The following is a 20,826-nucleotide window of genomic DNA, read 5'->3' on the forward strand; positions in this document are numbered from 1 at the left end:
TGACACTTTGTTTTTATTAAAAACATTGAGTGGTATTAATTAAACCAAAAAGTAGTGCAAAAGTTATGCAGCACAGAAAACACTGCTGCCACGACAGGATATTTTCACTGAAGTAGGTTACCTGCTCTTTGAGAAACCCAACAGGAGTAAAGGAAATCAGAGGGATTCCATTTGAATATGGTTTGGATATAAGGGGCTGGTTTAGTTAAAATTACTTAAAGAAATCTGCTCCATCATAAACGTCAGATCTGAGGATGACATGAAGATCTACGGACATGTAGAACTGTCCCTGTACAGCTCTAATGTAAATGCATGTCTGAATTACCATGTGAAGGTCGTCATGGTTTGTTTTTATCCAAGAGGCCAAGTAGGAGCTGCTACAAATATCTGTCAGCGTCACTTAGGGTGACTTGTGATGATACATGTGACTTGCCTGGAGAGGAAGGAAGTTGAAGAAAGCAGGGCTGTTGGTCATTAATCAAGCAAGCACACACACACATACACACAGCTGTGAGACATTGGGCTTGCAGCTGGAGTAAACTAAACTGAACATTTATATACACAATAATCAAATATATACAGTTTTGTGAGAGTGTGTGTACATACACATAGTGTGTTAACAGCTAAGCTACATGCCCCTGATTCTGTTGCACCCCTGCTCCACAATCCCTAACCCCCCATCGTCCAATCCAAGGCTACATATTTATAGAAAAACCTAACAGGACCCAAGTGGATCTAACAGAAACAGACTTAATAACTCTGCATTTATATCAACAGCTGCAAATAATTCAACATAAATGTTATTTCCCCTTTTTTGTTATACTTGGTCTTTAGTTTAATCAATGTGTGAGCTTTAATTACCAAACACAGCATGTTAAACACATTCATTTAAATCTACACTAACCAGCAAACTAACAGCTGTGAATTACAGCTGCTAGCAAATAACTGAGAGAAATTTTAAGTTGTTTAGCTTGTAAATGCTGGGCATGCTGTTGGGATCTATTAGAGAGATGGGAGTGAATAAACTCCTAAAATAAAATCTTTGGACCATCAAATCAAAACAATAAAAAAACTGATGAAAAACTCTACAAAACTAGAAGCAACCACAGAGTCTGATGATTATTTTTTTTATTGATTAGCCACAAGAAATGAGCCATATCACACATGTATTGATTTAATTAATACTTATTGCTAACATTTAGTCAAATTAATGTATAATTATGGAATATGTAATACAGCAACAGTACTTCAGTATATCTATCATAGCAGCTTAAAGTGAAATAATCCATCTTTTGCATCCTTTTGTTTCTAGCTGGAGACCAACATAAATGTCATAACACTGGGTAAGTAAAGATTTAACTTCAAACATCTGGACAACCATCATCATGTTCCCCTCTTCTTGCCTCCAGTATGATTTGTAATGCATGCAAATTATACTGGAGACAAAAAAAGTGTTTTAAAGTGTAGGATGTCCTTCTCTGCATGGTACCACAATTCTGCTGAGTCCCATAGATGGTCTTTGCACAAAGTCACACAACTGGTCTCTCTCTGTGGCACTACATTAATTTTTCCTCTCAGAAATCTCCCTTCAACGTCTTCCTTATGGTTTTTACAAGACGTGTGTGTGATTTTGTGCATTGCATGCCTGTACGTGCATGCATGTGTGGGTGGACAGGGTAATTGGTCCTGTGAAAGTGTTCGGTGCTGCTCTGGGCACTTGATGCTGCAGCATATCTACAGTGTGTTGTGGTGCTGAACTGTGGGGGTGTGGGAAAATGATCACAGTGGACTTCAGAGGGAACAGAGGAAGAATGAGGAAATTGCAGACAGATAGGCTTAATGGTTGTGCTGAGGGAGGAGGTTGTGGAGCCAACAGCTGCTAGCCATCCATCTGGACCAGCCGGGCCTGGACCACTAGGCAGTGACGTATTCACCTTCAGGGGATGAATGTGCTGGGACTTTCCATCAAAGCTCTGCCAGTAAGAATTTGCTATAAATTCATTAAGTTAGTTTTAAAATCCCTTGAAGACCCAGTTATGCAAACATGATAACATGAAATTTAATTCAAGACTGACAATGACAAAATGAATATTTTCTGCATTTTTTAAAAGCTTTTTAAAACTTTTAACAAATTATCTAAAATACTGTGCACTTCTCTGGGTGGTGCGCCCTTTTAGCTTGTTATTGACATTACTCCAATTCACTTATTTACTGGGTTGTATAGTAATATGACAGCCTTTTTACCGCTGAGTGTTACAGCACCTCAGTTTTCAGTCTGAGATCAGTCTGTGCTGCTTTAAATGTTCACATGCTGGAGTAAATCAATCATAAGAAATTAATTATTTTTTAAAAACTGTGTTGTAGTCTGACTTTAAAAGATTTAATTTAGCTTGATTTAAATCAGACTAACATATTTACATGTGTTTTAAAAATCCAGTTTTGGTTAGACTTGTGCAGTTATTTGATTTTCTTTTCTTTATGACATGTAAACATATATTGATTGAACCAAAAACCAATTAAAACAAAGAAAAATTGTCTGTAGCCTCAAGATAACAGTCATGTATGAAAACAATAAACATGCAGCTAGTAATTACGGGTGAATGGCCTGTCTGTCTTAAACGCTATTTCCTTTTTGCTTAGGACAATCAGGTGTTTAGGACAATATGCTCTTCTTTAAGATTGTATGACTGCCTAATTAGGGAATCACTTTCAGGATAGGTGCAGTGTGCTTATAATAAGGTGTAAATAGCACAAAAATTACTTGTGGAAAACTTTTTTTAAATTAGTCTTTCATGACATAAGCTGATGTTGTTTGGATGGCAGTATGTTGGAAATAGTTTGGATCTGGTGCTCAGTGGCCATCATGCTTTCCTTTGATGCGCTCCTGCATTGACTTCACTTTTGAGACTTGACGATGAAATCCATCATTGCATGCAGATCTTCTCCAGTTAATTTCTCTAATTATGGAAAGAATGCAACAGAAAACGTTTGAGTATTCTATGCAGATAGACTCTCCATCTTTGGGCAGTACAGCTTGTTGTTGCAACTGATGCCTCAATACTAAATGAGGAAGATGTGTTATTTAATCTAAATGAATTTAGTTTAAATATGTCACCTTTATGAAAAGACGAGTTTTAGAGGGTTTAACCAATACTGTGAAAAAGAGTTTATTATTTAGCCTACAAACATTAATAAGGTCATAGATTTTGAGAACTCTCAGCAAAAGTTGCATGCATAGCACTATTTTGCACTGTGAGCCAAAAACATTTTTAAGAAAATGTTGCCTTTTTGAGCTTCTTCATGTGAGTCTTTATGTCAAGTCCAACTAACTGACGGCTGGCTGCCCAGTCATGTTTACTACACAGATGCTTTATGACAGTTGCTATCTGTCGGCAAGAAAAGACATAAATGTGTTCCCTGAAATGCCAAACTTTTCCCTGAAGACATTATGGTTATTTAAACGCATGAGAGCACATTGTACTCTTAATTTGAACTGACTATTGCCTTGCTTCATATAAAGAATTGGTTTTAGGAGCAACATTGGCCAGATAAACATCAGTTACAGTTGAGCAATGAGAGAAATATTGCTCATTCTGTTCAAATCTCATCTGTGTGGAAGGATATTGGGAAATGACGGATGAAAATCTAAGTACTACTGGACAGTTGTTTGATTCATTCTGCATGTAACATCGATCCTGCCGTTGAAGTTCAATCATAAAGCCATGAAATAAAAAGAAAAAGGGCTTAGCTAACCATCTTTGGTTTGTGTTGTTGATTTGTCAGAGCAGAGGGTGAAAGCTGATGAGGTGATTTTACTCACTGCTCTCCTCTGTGCTCTGATCCACACCTCCCTTGGTCATGTGAATAAATACCCTGCTCTTTCCCTCAAAGCCACCACACACAAACACGCCGTTTGGACTCGTGCAGGTACACACAAACTCAGCCTGACTTCCACCCTATAACCTCACTATGGTCTTACACAGCAGGCCTGCCATAAATCAATGGGCAGGATCATGTCTGCCAGTTAGACTAAACAAGAGCATTTGTGAGGATTTGCTCTCACCCATTAATCATCTTGACAGCTTGAAAAACACATTTCCCCTTTAATGACTGTATTTGGATAATCAACTCTGTTTCCCCTCCCGCCCTCTCCCCAAGCTCTACCTCCCCTCTTATGCCCTCCCCAATTTTTTCCCCAACTCATAGGCATGTGGGTATCACGTTTTTACAGGATGAGTTATAACGTGGGGGGCGTCGAACTCCTCTAAAATGTTTCTCTGCAAAAAAGTAAAAATAATCACGATGCCAGTGGAATTTTTTTCCACTCTGTCTCAACAAACCACATGGCCTCTGCTAATATAAACTTGAGTGTGTGAGCACACACACTTGCCGTCACGGGCCTGCTAAATAAACACAAAGAAGTTAAGAACTGAGATTAAGCATGGATATTGTGTACTTTCAAACTAGAAAACTTGTTGTGCCTGAAAAGGTAACTTAGGTTCCAGTGAGACAAAGCAAAAATGCATTTCCAGCATCTGCAGGTTAGAAACAGTGAAGCTTATTACCGTGAAGGAATCAGGCCACCACTGTGCTGCACTGGAACGTCTAGAGACTGGAGCTGGCAGTGCAGTGCTTTGGGAAGTAGAACAGAAAGAGAGAAAAGATACTGATACGGGGGGGCGACATAATACAGACCCATGATGCTTAAAGAGCTAACATCATGACCACAGTAGATCTCCACAAGGAGAAAATAACTAAGCTGCCAATTCAATTGCATGAATCGTGATCATCAGTGCTTCTGCTTGTACTCTGCCAAGGCATGTTTGTTTCCAACAATGACATCTTCATCACACTCTTGTAGTGTGGCAGCAAATGGAATCCAGCTGGACATCCAGCCCAAGCAGTGTTAGCAGAACTCCATACTGTTATTGAAGTTACGGGGTTGATTATGTCCTTTAGCAGCACTCACTGACAACACAGGAACTATAGAGAGGCTACAGCAGCTCCTGGAAGCTTTCTGTGTGACGGCAAGTAAGAACTGCTGAGACCAGTGTGGTTGCAAATGAGATAGAAAGCATTCTTTCTCTATTTGAAACGAGGCAGCTGAGCTGACAGCCCCTTTTTGCTACTTGTTAATATACGTTAGTCCAATAACAAAATATTATATAGTATATTTTAGTTGCATAGATCACTGAATTTATTTAAGCTGAGACAGTGTTCTGGGAGACGTTGTAGAAGGCAATGTGAATTACAAAAAGGCTGAAAGGTGCTTTGAGGGTAGAACATGCTCTTTGCCTCTGCAAGACTTTCCAGCTTTTATCTTCCTGTTTGTCTTTGTTAAATTATTTTCTATGTTTTAAAACAAACTGTATTGTTTCCTATCTTTCTTTTCCAAGACATTTTTATAATCACATCGTAAAATATCTCTCTTTAAAGAAAAGCTGAAGTTACAAACTTGCAAACAGAAAATTGAGCCAACAGTCTAAAGACGCAGTGTGACAACAAGTATATATTTCTAATACCAGAGGCCCTTCCTCCATCACGTTTATACTGAGTCATTATATTTAATGAGGTCCTGGTAGGACTTGTTTTGAAAACATGGTGTGATGTCAACGATATTAGCCTCGTCTATGCATAATCATTAAGTGAATCTCAAGTGAACTTTTATAGAAAAATTAAAACAGAAAATTGTTTTATTTCCATAAGTAAATGAAAAACAAACAAAATATCCAGGTTGGGATTAGGTCCTGCTTAAAGTGGAGGAGTTCACGTATCTCTGCGGTCTTGTGTGAGGGAAGGATGGAGTGGGTGATTAACAGGTGGATCGGTGCAGCATCTGCAGTGATGCAAACTCTGCATCGGTCTTTCGTGTTAAAGAAGGAGCTGAGCCAAAAGGCAAAACTCTTGGTTTACCGGTCATTCTATGTTCCTACCCTCACCTATGGTCATGAGCTGTGGGTATTGACCAAAAGAACAAGATTGTGAATACAAGTGGCTGAAATGAGTTTCTTCCACAGGGTGACTGGGCTCTAAGATAGGGTGAGAAGCTCAGTGATCCGGGAGGGGCTCAGAGTAGAGTCGCTGTTCCTCCGCATCGAGACGAGTCAGATGAAGTGGTTCGGGCATCTGGTTAGGATGCCTCCTGGATGCGTCCCTGGTGAGGTGTTCCAGCAATGTGCCACTGGAAGAGACCCTAGGGAAGACCCAGGACACACTAGAGGAACTACATTTCCCAGCTGGTCCGGGAAAGCCCTGGGATCCCCTCAGATGATCTGGCATATGTGGCTGGGGAGAGGAAAGTCTTGGCTTCTTTGCTCAGGCTCCTGCCTCGACAACCTGACCCCAGATAAGCGGCAAGAAAATTGATGGATTGATGGTATTTCAATAGAACTTTGGTTCATGTGTCCAACCGACTTCCAAATGAGAACGTTATCACCTGATTTGTGACTATTTGTGGAACTTGTGTGACACTGTGTTACTCAGTGGAGTTACTTTCATGTGCACAAAAAATGGAGTTAAGTTTTTAATTAAGTTTCATGCTGTTTTCATATTATCAAATAAACAGGGGAGGAGGCAAAGTAAGGCAAAAACAAAACAAAACAAAACAAAAAAAAACTCCTCCTTGTAATGCATGAGACAAAAGCTAAGAGACCCTTTGGGAATTATTGTCATTTAGACACATAACTACATTTTTTATGTCAGTAATTATTGGCTACATTTGTGCTCTAGGAATGGAAACAACTGATCATTGAAATGGGTCAAATTTTTAGTACATCAGAAAAAAAATTGGAAGAGATCAGTCTCCCCTTATCGCTGTTATTATTTTTCTATTTCTGTCAGTATTTCATTGTCATACTTTTTAATATGCCAAAAAATAGTTTAAACATCAATAATAATTTGTAAATTGTACTAAATATAAGTAAGTAGCTGATCTGCTCATTCAAAAACTGTTTATCCCCTTTGTAACAGCGAATAAGAACATAACTAATACATGGTCCTGAATTTACATATATCTTGTATATGCACATTACTGATTATTCTCTAAAATCATTTGTCAATCAATTAATTAAATTTGATCAAGAGAACATGAGAAACTTACTGAAACCAGCATCAAACCTAGAATTCTTTCTGTGTGGTTGTAATTATTTTTTCATACAGAGCGTTTCAGCATGCATGACTGCAAATGTGAACGAGAGAGGAGTTGAAACAGGCATGTAAAAGAGTCAGTCAAAGGGTTTATGTGGAGAAATAAAGCAGAGATTGTGTGACAGGCCCTGATGAAGGATGTGTTCACGCCATCTGGATTGCTTTAACACTGCGGTCACTGTTGGATGCCGAAGGCTCTGTATTGTGTCCCGATGTTAAACACAGAGGTGGTAGTCATGGAGTTGAGGTTAATGTTTTGTTCCGAAGACACAGAGAGAGAGAGAGAGAGCGAGAGAGAGAGAGAGACAGAGAAAGACTGAGTAGCCTTCCTCTCCCTCTCTGTCCAATCTGTCATCAGCGATGGTGAGCCTGGGTAGAGCTGGCGTCTAATTGAAGAGCAGCTCCACACCCTGTCGTCATTAATCACTGAGCCTGTCAGCCGCTACTCAGGACCTCACAGTGGCACTCTGCACCATCTCTGACACACAGAGAGGAAATATTAGTCTCCTCCATCACCATCACCACCTCCTCTGATGCTACTACTGCTTCTCTGAATACTTCTGTAACTACAGCATCATGACTGTGGCAGCCAATGCTTCTCATTACGGATATGTTTATTCCTGAAGTGCTACATTGAATATTAACCTATGTTTTCATTTTTACATTTTCATAAATGACAGTTTCTATGACTATGCTAGTTGATTAAGTTTTATGCAAATTCTTTCTTTAAGATTGAAATAAGTGTGGTTTAAATGATCTGTTTAAATTGTGATACAACTAAATATGGAATTTATGGACTCAAATCTTTTAATAATGAAAATCTTTAAGAAAAGATACAAGGCATTGCCTTTTTAAATGCAAAACTAATTAAAGCTGAAAACTTGTCTAAATTGCAATAAAAACTTAAATCTGTATTTAGTTTTAACTTTTATTTAATTCAACGTCAGCTGGCATCGGGCAGGAGTAAGCTATCAAACAAGCTGCCAGTGCACCACAGAGACAAACAACCATGTACACTCACTCCTACGGTCAATTTAGTGTTGTCAACATAACATGCATGTTTTTGGATTGTGGGAGGAAGTCCAATAGTATAGAGAGAAGCCTCACACGCACAGGAAAAACATCTAAATTACATGCAAATTCCCCTGGTTGAGATTCATACTCGCAACCTTTTTGCTGTGAGGCAACAGCACTAACCAGCACATCAATTTAACTAAGATCATTACCCACTGAAGTTTCCTAAGACTCCCTGAAATTTGCACAATATTAAACACTGTAAATGTTTTTACAATAGTTTTTACAATCTTGCAATGATGAATATTTTTGGCCGATTGGTGATTCTCTGACTGCATTTGGGCTAAAGTGGTGATCTAAGACCTAATTTTGCTTGGGAAGACCTAATGATAACTTTATGGAGGTCTCGGTCTGCATCAGTTTTAGCCCAAAACATCTTCACTTAGAACTTATTAATCTAATGATGCAAGAAAATCTGCTTCTAAAATCTGCTTCTAAAATCTCTTATTTGAATATTATATTTTTAATTTAACGATGTTCTATAAACCTTAAATTTGGCCAGTTTTTTTAGAAATGTGTGAAATTTTACAAGAGTACAATTTAAATGGTCTTGCTTTCCTTCCCCCCAAAGAAACTAAAAATATAAAATAGTTAATTGTTTTTGAATTTCTTAAGATATTGCTCCAACATGAAGCCACAATTTTGTCTAAAAACAACATTTCTGTTGCCACAGTTCCACAGAATTTACCCCCATGTGTCATCCTCTGTGGACAATGGATCGAGGCTAAGTGCACACACACTCACACACAGAAAGGCGACATAAATGGAGTGCGTGGGTGTTGACTCAGCTGTGAGAGTGTGTGGGGGGGAGATAGATGGAGGAGATTGATGAGCGCTGGGATGGAGAGAATAGTGAGGCATTTGATGAACGAGTGTAAACTGGCAACAGAGGAATTAATATAAACTCCACAACAAGATTGAAAGGTCTCCCCTCTGTGTGACCTCCAGTTTGAATTATCTTTCAGGCAAATGTTACTGATTTTCTACCTACAGTTTGTAAAACAGCACCCATCACCCATTCTCATACACATCTGGGGAAAGATAACACCGGATGTAAAATAGGTCTCTGCCCCTGTTTTCACCTGTAATTCATCAACACATCTTTAGGGGGCAACATCACCCAATATATTTTCAGTTGCTTAACTAATTAAAAAAGTATGTTATACTGGAAGTGTGTGACCAACACTGCACTAACATCTGAATACCCTTGACCTATTTTGTCCAGACAACTTTATAAAGTCCATCAGAGAAGCAGCAATAAGATAGTATGTGTTGTTCTAGGCAAGTACTTGTGTCTAGTTTCTCAAGAAGAAAAATTAGTGTAGTGTCCCAAAGAGCTACCCAGAGCACTGATTAGGGCACTGTGACCTTGCTGGTGTTGCAGGGGCTGGATGTGGTTTGGGAGGGTCATCCATTTTGTTAATGGTCCTGTCAAGTGACACCTGTGCTTGCCTCTCCCCTGTCTGGAGTGCTAATGAACCTCGAGAGTAGAGGAGTCTGGGAGTCGGGGTCAATAACTGCCTTGGAGACTTGAGCCTTGATGCGCTGCACCACCTACACCTTGTCAGCCAAATAAAGTCAAGACACGGATGTGTTATCTGAACCCAAACACTCTAACGACAGTGATGCAGCTTTAAGACAAAATTCCTCAATCTGAATTAATATCTGACAGTACTACAGTAACTGTAGATTACATTGTAACATAAAGCAGTAATAAAATGGCTCATCACATAAGGTGAGAGGCTTCCATGTTTGTGGTCCCTGTAAGAGAGCCTGCCTTCCTCAGGGGATGTGTCAGCGCTTTGATTAATATTTCTCTATTAACCGCCTCCCATTGTCAGCTATGGCCTTTGTGTTGCTGGCTAATCTGTCAGTCTGTGAGTAGATCCTGGGTCGACACCTCCCTCAGGTCATTGTGGCAGTCCCAGTGACCCAGCAGCCTCTTCACACAGCCAGCCACTTTGCTGAGGAGGCCACTTTCAATCCTTGCAAACACGAATCAGCAGTTAAAAGCTGCACTTGCAACAACAAAAGCATTGTGGGTGATAGAAGGAGGTGGAAGAGGTATGATAGTCCTTGGAGACTAGCTAACAGGGTTTATGTTGCCCAGGCTGGCCTCTTTGGGACAGCCCTGTCAACTGAAATGAGCCATGAAATATTAGATATAACTGCACACAGTGCAGTTGTAATAGCCATAATGATAGATGGTCTTAGATACGTGCAGTGCTGCAGTCTACAAAGATTTACTGTGAGTTGTGCAAAAGGCCACCTCATGGAACAAAACACAACATTCAATGAGGGAAAAAAAAACCAGTTAAAATGCAATCAAGTATCATTTATTAAACAAAATAGGACCTTTCCTGTCGGTTGGATAGCACAGCCACCATTTTTATTTGTGCATTTTTTCTTATCTCTGCACCATTTGCATCAGTGAACTCAACCTGCTGACCCCATGTAAGCCTGAAAAAATATTACATCTTTGCATATTTACAAATAAAAATAACAGCATTGTTCAAGATATTTCTCTAGGACATGCAATTCTCCAGAGTCTCTGTATACAGTTGAGAACAAAGAACAAACTAACTGACAGGAAACGTGATTAAAAAAAAGATGTCCCCAGAATAAAGCCTTGAAACTGGTGCAAACTTTTTTTCTTTTTATTTTTAGTGTATGATAGGCATAATGGTACTTTAATCATTTACTTGAACAGCAAAAATTTACCCCCAGAGTAGAATCCCAAGCGCTTAAGTGAAAAATAAATACAGTCTTTAATTTCTCAGAGACAGATATTGGATAAACAAAAAACAGAAAACAAACTCAAGACTGTTGTGATAATCCCACAATTTAATCATTTTCAAGCTCTGCTTCCAGCCATCTTTAATCACTTAAGTCTGTTGTTTCTCTGCAGCACACGATCCATCACAGGCTTTTGCCTTTGGAGCACCAGTCACAATCCTGAGGCTAACAGGTGTTATTCCTGGCAGGGTGGCCAGCAGGCATGACATGACCTCAGTCTCAACAATCCATCTTCAGGGCAGCTCTAGAGAGTCCAGCTGATGCCTGCAGTCTGTGGGCCTCTGCACCATTTGGGATATCATTGGTATCCCAGGGCGGAGGCTGAACCCAGTCTCTGATTGTAGAGGGCATAGGGTGAATAATAGGCTGAGGAGGAGGGGAGAGATGGCATGGGAAGTCCTGGGGCTCCAGTCAAGTGAGATTTGCTGTACGGGTGGTAGCGGGCCAGGCCCAAGCCAGGGGAACCACGGAGGGAGAATGAGCTGGGCAGGGCACCTGGGCTGCTTGGTGGGGGCAAGTGGAGATGGCATGAGGCTGTTGATGAAACTGATGAAGGGTAGGCTGACAACAGCTTACTGTCCACCATCCCAGGCAGGGCAGTGTGTGTACGCAAGTGGGCCAGCAGCTCCTCTGATGTGGCAAAGCGCTTGTCGCAGGGACCACTGACAGACACCCAGTTGCAGACATGGGCCAGCGGCTCATTGGGGATCATAAAACCATATGTGTAAAGGGGGTGGGAAAGGGAGGGAGTGGTGCTGGAGGACAAGGAGCTTGAGTGTAGAGAATGGAGGGGATGTGAGGGATAAACCAGGGGAAAACCAGACTTGAGGCTTGAAGGGTCATGGACACACGTGGAGCAGTTACTGCCTCCTAGGTGGGGTGTATTGGGATAACTCAGACAGTAGGGGTCCCGGCATAAACCTTGCATCAGAGATGGAGGAGAGGCTCCAGTGAGTGGGCTGGAGCTGGGGTGCTTTCCTGGAAGTCCTAAGCCCAAACTAGACTTGGTAGGATCCAAACCAGGAACAAACTGTGAGGGATATCCAGCATAGGCCCCTACAATGGAGCCATGATAGCCCATGGCAGCTGGGGGTAAGGGGAAAACAGAATGTCCTGGTTTGAAAGGCGAAACTGGTGCAATGTGTCCAGAGCTCAGGCCAGACTGTGAAGAGGCTGGCATTTCAGTCTTGCTCTCTGGCCGCGGGCTGCTGGCGGAGCTGGCATTACTGGAGTTAGCAGTGGCTCGTACTTGGCTGGAGTTGGCTAACTGAGCCCCATCCATCCCTGACTTAGCTGCATCTGAGTCTTTTTTGCCAGCACTGTTGTTGCTGTTACTGTCTGAGATGGCCTGCTCTGGACTCCCAGTTTTTCTGTCCATGTGTGAGGCCTGGGAGTGTGACGGAGGTTGTGTGGAAGGGGAATGACTTTGTCTATGGGACTGGCTCTGAGTGTGCAGGGGGGGAGAGTTGGAGCTGGGTGACCGGGAGTGGGGAGGGAAGGATGGACATGAAGCACTGCCCCCGCTGGAACCTCCATTTGGAACCCTAAAAGCTGCTTTTTCTGGTGGCCCCTTTGTCACAAGAACATCCTTACGGCAGTCGCCTGATGGCTTGGAGTAAGGCTTAAAGCTGGATTTGTCATCTAGGGACTGGTGCTGCTCTCCAGGCTTGGATGACCGGTTGGAGGACTCCTTGTCTCCTAGACTACCAGAGGAGAGGGAGGCCAACTTGGAGGAGGAGGGAGGATCAGGCTTGCCAATTTGAGAACAGGTCTGGGCCAACAGAGCTAAGGGACTCTTCTTGGCATCCAACTGAGGAAGAGAAGGAGGGCAAAATGGTGAACTTCAGCTGCTTTTAAAGTGATTTCAGTTTTATTATCATTAAGACATACTGAATCACCTAAAATGCAAATAAACTCAATATGCAACAGCTGCCCAAAATATAATTATTGGCATAACTAGAGCAGGAAACTCATTAAAGCAACATCAGCCCTGTTTATTAATTTCATTAAAGGAAGACAGAAGACGGAGAAAACTTTTTTTTTTAAGAAAAGTTTTAGAAAGAAAAAGAAGAAGAAAAAAAAGAACACTTTAATAATAAATAAATTAAGTGTTTATAAATATATCGTATAATTATGTTCGCTTTGTACAAGCAAACGGTTAATAAGAATTTTGCAGCATATTATTCGCAGCACAAATTTAAAAACTGTCAACGAATGGCTGTGCGTAAAAACGTCACAAACGGCATTTTAGTCCAACATTCATAGAAATGCACATGCTCTAAATGATCTGACTAAGACATTAAGAAAAATCCCATCGAATTACAACAACACAACTTCGAGAATTTTCTATGTCGTTTTTTTTTATTAACTTACTTCAATACTAACAGGCGCGGATGTGAGCGGCTGGAGATACTCCGGGTGCAGCAAGTGGCCGCTGTGCGCTGTCAACATCTTTACGATCCGAATAGGAAGCCTTTTAGCCTGGCGAGAAGGGTCAGAAGGAGATGGACAAGACGTGGCCGTGGAAACGGACGGTAGCACGGTTCCTCTCCGCAGTGGATCACCGCTGAAATCGGCGTCTTTGCGCTCCTGGGACTGGATGCGTAAAAGCGGTTCAGGTCCACCGGGGAGATCTCTCATCTGGATCTGGGTGCGGAATGAACTGAAGGCATACAACGAGTGGACGCGGGATTAAGTTTCATTTGCCTGCACATTTCATGATAATAAATTCAACGAAATACAGTGCCGTAATCCAAAATGGCAGAGCGCAATGTCGGTCTTCCGTGTCGGACCCAAGGTGTCTCTATAGACGAAAAAATTGCCAAAACGTCATCCTCGGAGAAAAAAAAACAATCCAACTAATTATTCCTAAATATTCCTTTATTATTTCCGGTCCTGAAAAAAGCACAAAAACTCCAAAACAACAAAGTAGTCGCTTCTCATGAAAAACCGAGACAAGTTGCGGAATAACCCCACAGAGGAGGTAGTAGAGGAGATAGTGTGCGACAGTCCTCCGGAGTGCGTGATGCTCTCCCACTGCAGCAGGCTCACAGTCTCTCACTTCTACACAGTAAAGATGTGAGGGGAGGGATTTCAAAGCAAGCAGCCGCCATCCAATCACAAGTACCCGCATTCACAAGCAGGGCAGGGGCGATGAAAGGGGCGTGTCTTGTCGCCTGACCTCACCCTCATGCTTGAGCTGTAATGTGGATGGAAATCTGTGTCAGTGGCCTTAATAAGCCAAATGCAAACTGAACTTAAAGTAGCAATAAAATATGGCACAATAGATCTGACAGTAGTCAGAGAAAAGTGGCCACAGTTAAATTTAATGAACTGTGTGAACACATTTTGTCAAGTTTAAGTTATAGAGAATCAACTTCTTGCACAGTTTGCATTGGATTGTACTCACTTTATTCCTGCAAAAAGAACTGAATTTAAATCGAAATGATAACCTACTGTCTTTAAACATTTCTGGTATGTTAATAGCTTTATTTTATTATAGTAACAAAACTGCCATCGCTGCCAGACTTAATTCAGTTTATCCAGTTTAAGGCAAAGTCACATGATTCAAGTGTGATATATTTGACTGTGATAGTGTGCCATATCTCTATGCATTTTCATTCACACGTTCCACAAACATTTAGTTTTACAAGCATTAAGACCTCTCTAGCTTTACTGTTTAAGTCTGGAGCTACCTCTCATTTCTTAAGGAAAACGGGGATACTGAACGGTGCAAAGATAAACAAAAAAACATATGTAAGGCAAAACTATGTTTTTAAAAATTATTGTAATAAGCTTAAATTTATTTTAAGCTTTACTGATGTGACCACTTTGTTCAACATAGTATGAACCCTCTGAAACAAGCTTTCTTATCATTTATTCAATTAGTCTACAGGAATAGTTCTTTGTGCTTTTTAAAGGACATTTCAAATCTCTTCTTTGGATGTTGAGGGCCTTTTGGTTTTATTCTCTGTCAAGATAATCCCACATTGCTTCAGTATTGTTTAGGTTCAGGCTCTGGGGAGAATCCATCACTCCTTCAGACTGAACAGTGAAAGGGTATACTAAAGGTATAGACACATCTCTCATGTCCTGTCAGTTTTTCATTAGATTTTCCCCCCTATTTCTTAAGGACATTACTTTCAGGTATTGCTCTTCTGCTGTACTATTTTAGGTCTGCAACTTCTTTTTCCCCCCTTTTTTGTCCTCCACCTGTCCAGGTTATTTTTCAAACTTGTCATGCAAGCCATCACAAGATATGATATATTTCTGGCTATTAGGTCTTTGGTAATCACTTTGTTCGTGCAAAAATAGTCTGTGTGTCAAAGTCTTATATTTGCTATTTTTTGTAGATGGACTAAAAAAATATTGGAAAAAATATTGTGTAATATTGTGCAACAACTTGTTAGCACTAAAGATTCATAGAACTGAGTTAAGGAGCTTAAAATACATAAATACATTTTCAATAAGTAAGAAAATACTTTCTGGGGAATTCCATTATGGCTAAATGCCCCTTCAAATGATTATACAGCTTAGCCTTAAGGTACCCAATCTGTAATCCAGGATATTACAACAGTATTATTGTGTGTTTGAAGCAGTTTCATGAACCGCTGATTGCTGGCTGAATAAAATTAGAAGCAAGCCTCTCTTCTGAGGTTTAATATGTTAAATTGTTTGGCATTTCACAGCACAGGCTGGCCTTATCAGACTGTACAGCATTAGCCTACTCCTTGACTATAATGGCCGCTGCCATTTATCTGCAGCTGAGTGGAAAAGTGGCATCAGGAGGATGAAGTCACTCCAGCCTCACTCAGCAACATCCCTGTTTGACCTGTCATCATTAGGCTTAGTCATCACTCATCACCCACACACCACCACTCATGCTTCAATGACCTACAGAGCTCAGCATGTGAACTGAAACGTGCACGCCGCCAGTCTAAAACATCGTACAGTCTGCTTTTGAATCCGTCTGTTTGTTTAAAACTGTCTGTCCCCACCTTGGGCTGAGACACATAAACAGGTGACACATTACAACTGCTTTCTCACTGTGAGATTAAAGGTGAGGCTGGTAGCTTGAGGGAATTGCAAACGTTTTTTTTTCTTTTTTGAGAATCCACACTGCTGATTAAGCTGTGGTACTTTAGATAGTGCTCATACTTACCATGGAGTCATCCACTTGTTAAAGGGAGAGAATGTCAAGCTGCTGTGGTGTAGGTGGGGCTGCATCAGGATGGGGGGCGTTTTGAAGGAGACCAAAGAGGAAAGCACTGGGAAAAGCCAGACAAAGGCAGTGAGAGAATGAAACAAGGGAGGGCTCAAACAACAGGGAGCAACTCCTTTTATGTGTCCCCTTGATGTAGGCTGGTAACAGCTGTTTTGGCGTGTCGATGACTGATGGCTGTTTCCTGTTGTGGATATTTTAAAAGGACAGCTTTTTAGTTTAAGAGGTTTCTCAGCATGCCCAAGTCCCCTTGGTCCTGGAGGCATTTCCATGCCTTTCCATGGCTATATCAAAGCAATAGGTATTGCTGGAACAGCCATATAAAACCTCCAGGATGGGGCTGATAGGAGCTGAGGAGGAGCAGACCCCACATGCCCCTGTGATCCTATGATTTATAGAGCTGCAGAGGCCTGTAATGGACGCCATAGTTCTGTGGCGGGGTCTAATTCATCCCTGTGTTGAAAAGCTGCCGTTTGCTTGACTCCAGAGTAAATATATAATGCTGACATTAGGCAGCTGAATTCTTCAAACCTGGCTCGAGCAAATCCTCATGTGCTCGTTTGTCTTTGCTCCATGTTTGGAAGTGCTGAGGCGTTTTGTGGCGCACAGGGGGATTAGCATTGTGTAGATGCTCTGTCTGATTGTTTAATGAGGGGCTGACATTGATGTGAGCTCATAAGAGTCCTGTTTCTTCCACCTCCCTTTTTATTTTCAAGTTATTATATTTCAACAGGCTTTTGCTGGTGTCAGCCAGACTTTGACAAGGTCTGGCTGCGTGTAGCACTGTACAAAGAGAAGGAGAGAGAAATGATAAAAGCAGCAGAGAGGCAAAGGAGGGAAAACGAGTGTAAATAACTCCTATTTAATTATCTGTGACTGACTTATGGGGTGTGTGGAATGGGAATAGAGGCCCGGGGCTAGGGCTCTGCTTTACCTCTAGTGTTTTCTGTAGCAGTAATAAAACCAAAGGGGGAAAAAAAGTGGATTAAGACAGTTTCATGGGGTGTAGCAGACATGGCATTTAGACCCAAACACTTAAAAAGAGCCTCACAGGCAACATTCCAGGCAGGACAGAATGTTGAAACAAGGATTTCCTTGAGCTGAAAGGTCCACAAACAATATCTACACAGTGCTCTTAATGTATTCACACTTCCTCATTTGTCTTTCTGCGGCTGCCTTTTCCCTATCTTTGACATACACGTACTAATCCTTTCACAGCTGAGTGTGCATGCACTCAAATGTGAAAATGTAGCCTTCGCACACAAACATAAACAGACAGGCCAGCATACATGATAACATCTTAAAGTGTGTGTTTTTGAAGTTCTTACAGAGTGCCATTTATCTGACTGCCTGCATGGTAAATCTGTGTGTCAGAGTCAGAGCTGTGGCTGACAGCCTTATCTCTTCAGTTTAGGAGGGAGATTGTCTCTCTTGTCAGCTCATCACGTCTCACAAGCTAACGCTCTTATCCACTCTGCCTACCTGTCGTCTATCTGTCTGCATTATAATCACACCAGGATAATAGGCTTCCACTCCGTGTTCACAGATCGGCACTTTTATTTCCGACCTCACAGGGTTCCTCCTTGTCGTTCTTGCTACACCTGAAATTCATTCGCAGACAAGCACGTAGGCTGCACAACGCCCACACCAATGCAACCTGAAGTCCTCACTGCACGCTTGGAAAACAAAGCTGCTATTGTCCTCCATACAGAGGAGTTATCAAGAGCATAGTGAGAGGAGGGGAAAGGGAAGGTGGAGGGGAAAAGGGTCCTGCACTGCCAGACACTGTCTGCACCAAATCAGATCATCCAGTATTGTTGTGTGAAATTTGACATGACATCAAAGGACATTTTTTTTTACTTTTCTATTGATCATATGGTGGGGGGACGTTATTTTGACAACAGCACAATCAAGGTATTCACAAGCTGGACCCATGACACATCTGGTAAAAGGAACAACAACAGGCCAAGCAAAGGAAATCTTCCCAAACATTCCTCCAGCTTGTTTAAGTCAGTGTTGCTTTCTCTAGCCATAGTCAGAGTCTACCTCAGCATCTCTATCATCCAACTGTTTTTGATGGGGTGCAGCTGAGAACATATAGTGCCTTCCCCTCTTTTAGTGAGGTAAAAAGAAAAGAAAGGACAATGTAAAAACTTAAACACAGCTCCATTGCCATGCACAGAAGAACATCTTGTTGGGTTTTGTGACCTTGTGGACTACAAGGCTCCTGCTAAACAAAAGTGAAGACAACATGAGAGGTGAGACAGGCGAGTCTCAGCAGTAAATGTCAATCGTCACAAGCCACAGTGAAGCAAAGTCATGTAATTAGCCATGGCTTTGATTTGACAAGGGGTGGTATCGGTCTATTAAGTCTGTCAATGTCAACATAAATCAGCCTCTCTCAGGCGTGCCACATCAAACAAACAGTTATTGAATTGGCTCACCCATGCCAATAATGTCTCTGCATGTACATGCCAGCCCTAGGTCCCAGCAGGAGCAGAAAACCTTCAACAGAGAGAGTTAAACACAGGAAATTGGAAAAAATTTTTAGGCTACATAAAAAAAAAAAAAAAAACATTAAACAGGGTTTCTAAAACTATTCTGTTTTTTTTTTTTGGTGACCTAAACGTCATGTCTGGTCCAGCAAAAGTGGGAAATACTTTTTTATAAAAGGAGTTTCAGAAGAGATGGGAAAAAGCATTCCATACACAGTTCTGGTGAGGCCAAATTATTTTTCTCAACTGAGTCTTTGTGGTGACAAAGTACCATGCTTGTCCCTGGCAGTAATTCACAAGCACATGAATACATGAAAGTGAAACACTGCCATATATCACCCCCTCCCTCCTACGAAGTTCTCCATGTGAGCAACGCAAAGTCATACACAGCCGTTTGTTATGCAGTCGTGCATTCTCATTTTGAACTGTGCTTTGAGGGCTATGGGCCAAGTTGACACTTATGAAATATTTCCCTTGCTGACCTTAGCTACTGCCTCAGCTGGGAAGATTAATCCTCTGTCGGCAGACACTGGGAACACATTGGAACAGTAGCACACACACACACACACACACACACACACACACACACACACACACACACACACACACACACACACACACACACACACACACACACACATGCTTCTTTTCAGTGACTAGAAAACAAAGCAGTAGAAACAACTTTGTTTGTGGTAGTAATTATTACAGCTTCTTTTGATTTATTTTAGCTACACTTGATAGTGTGCTGGTTACAAAGCAGAAAAGGGAGCGAGTTGGATGGAATGCAATGCAGGTTATGAGCTGCAGTCAAACAGCAAATACTGCTCTCTACAGAATAAAGCAACAATAAGTAAAAAAGTTTTCTCTCTTGAAGTATTCCTAATTCAAATATAGTGCATACAGCACATAGAAGAGGTGGAAAGCATCAGTTAAAAGTGGATCAGGTGGTTGGGAATGGTTGAGGACAGCTTCTGTTAAGGAGAGAAATGACAGACTGTATAAAAATAATAAAGAAAGCATTGAAAAGGGCAGGTATGAATTATCAGGATAGGTCCATCATAATTCTTGGAATTCTCTGCAATAAAGCAACTGAAGACCAGAAAAATCTCGTCTTAATGTAAAATCAACTTTTAGAAAATTCTAGGAACAATAATCTAAATCAAGTATACTTTTTATATTATGACCAAGGCGGAGGTCATGTATTTGACAGCATTGGTTTGTCCGTCTGTCTGTCTGTCTGCAACATAACTCAGAGTTATGGATGGATTCTGATAAAATTTCAGGAAATCTCAAAAATGGAATAAGGAACAAGTGATTACATGTTGGGAGTGGTCTGGATCGCTGCCTAGATCCAGGAATTTTTTAAAGGATTCTTTCCTATGGGGAGATGGGGATAATTTTGCTATTAGAGCTTCTATTTCAAAAATATTTTTCAGATTAAAACGATGTTAAAAAAAAAAAAAAACTTCACCATCAAGTTCAAGATGAAATATAAAACCCACAAGATTTAATCTGTAAATATTACAGAAACCAAGAGCACGATGTCTCATGTAAATACCAATTTTTTTCATCAATAAAATGTAAGTGGTTATGACCTTACACTGTCCTGTTCGATATGCTAACCCTAAGCAAGAGCAATATTGAAGACTGCTCTGCAGCCACCCATCTGGAACTCACTTCTTCATTCTTTCTCTTCCTTCTGGAGGTTGATCAAGTCTCTGTCCAGCTTTGTCCTCTCTACGCAACAGCAGATGACTTGGCTGCATTTGGTCTTTTGTAAAAGGCTATTCAGTTGCCAGGAGAGCAAGCTGCTCTTGCAGTTCCTGCCAGAGTGTTGTACTACTTGTGTGTCGTAAATTACCCAGGACAGTGTACAACAACAGGGTTTGGGATTGTGGGGGTTTGACGTGAAGGAAAATGGGAGAGAAAGGAGAAAGGGTGAAGGAGTAAGTGTGGTTTTCTTTTTGGTCTATGGTGATGAATGGGTTTCTGAACAAGGCAGAAAATACATCATATCACCTTTAGTGGCTACACATTTCTGCAGTCGTAACTCAATGTTTAAAAATAGGGAGGGGAGGGTGAAATACGACATCA

General features: G+C 41.2%; 1 protein-coding gene and 1 long non-coding RNA gene across 3 annotated transcripts; one reads left to right on the forward strand and one right to left on the reverse strand.

Moving 5' to 3' along the window:
• The first annotated feature begins 4,782 nt into the window (after positions 1-4,782).
• On the forward strand, positions 4,783-20,149 carry LOC121649631. Its single transcript, XR_006012140.1, has 3 exons — positions 4,783-4,792; positions 9,487-9,491; positions 20,082-20,149. It is a non-coding gene; the product is annotated as an uncharacterized LOC121649631 (long non-coding RNA).
• znf703 (zinc finger protein 703) lies at positions 10,541-14,043 on the reverse strand. Of its 2 annotated transcripts, none has more exons than XM_042000601.1 (2): positions 13,402-14,043; positions 10,541-12,826 (listed from the first exon to the last, which is right to left on the reverse strand). In XM_042000601.1, exons 1-2 carry the CDS (start codon positions 13,654-13,656, stop codon positions 11,315-11,317), a joined length of 1,767 nt encoding a protein of 588 aa, XP_041856535.1. In that variant the 5' UTR covers positions 13,657-14,043; the 3' UTR covers positions 10,541-11,314. The 2 variants fall into 2 exon arrangements, with proteins under 2 accessions (XP_041856535.1, XP_041856534.1); XM_042000600.1 differs by having other exon boundaries at positions 13,390-14,043.
• Positions 20,150-20,826: the final 677 nt, after the last annotated feature.

This window comes from Melanotaenia boesemani, chromosome 11, assembly GCF_017639745.1.
Source record: "Melanotaenia boesemani isolate fMelBoe1 chromosome 11, fMelBoe1.pri, whole genome shotgun sequence".
Taxonomy (NCBI): domain Eukaryota; kingdom Metazoa; phylum Chordata; class Actinopteri; order Atheriniformes; family Melanotaeniidae; genus Melanotaenia; species Melanotaenia boesemani.

Coding starts and splice junctions, on each gene's coding strand:
- znf703 (XM_042000600.1), bottom strand. CDS start 13,656: ATGAGAGATCTCCCCGGTGGACCTGAACCGCTTTTACGCATCCAGTCC. Junction 12,827..13,389: donor CCGCGCCTGTTAGTATTGAA/GTAAGTTAATAA, acceptor TCTCTTCCTCAG/TTGGATGCCAAGAAGAGTCC.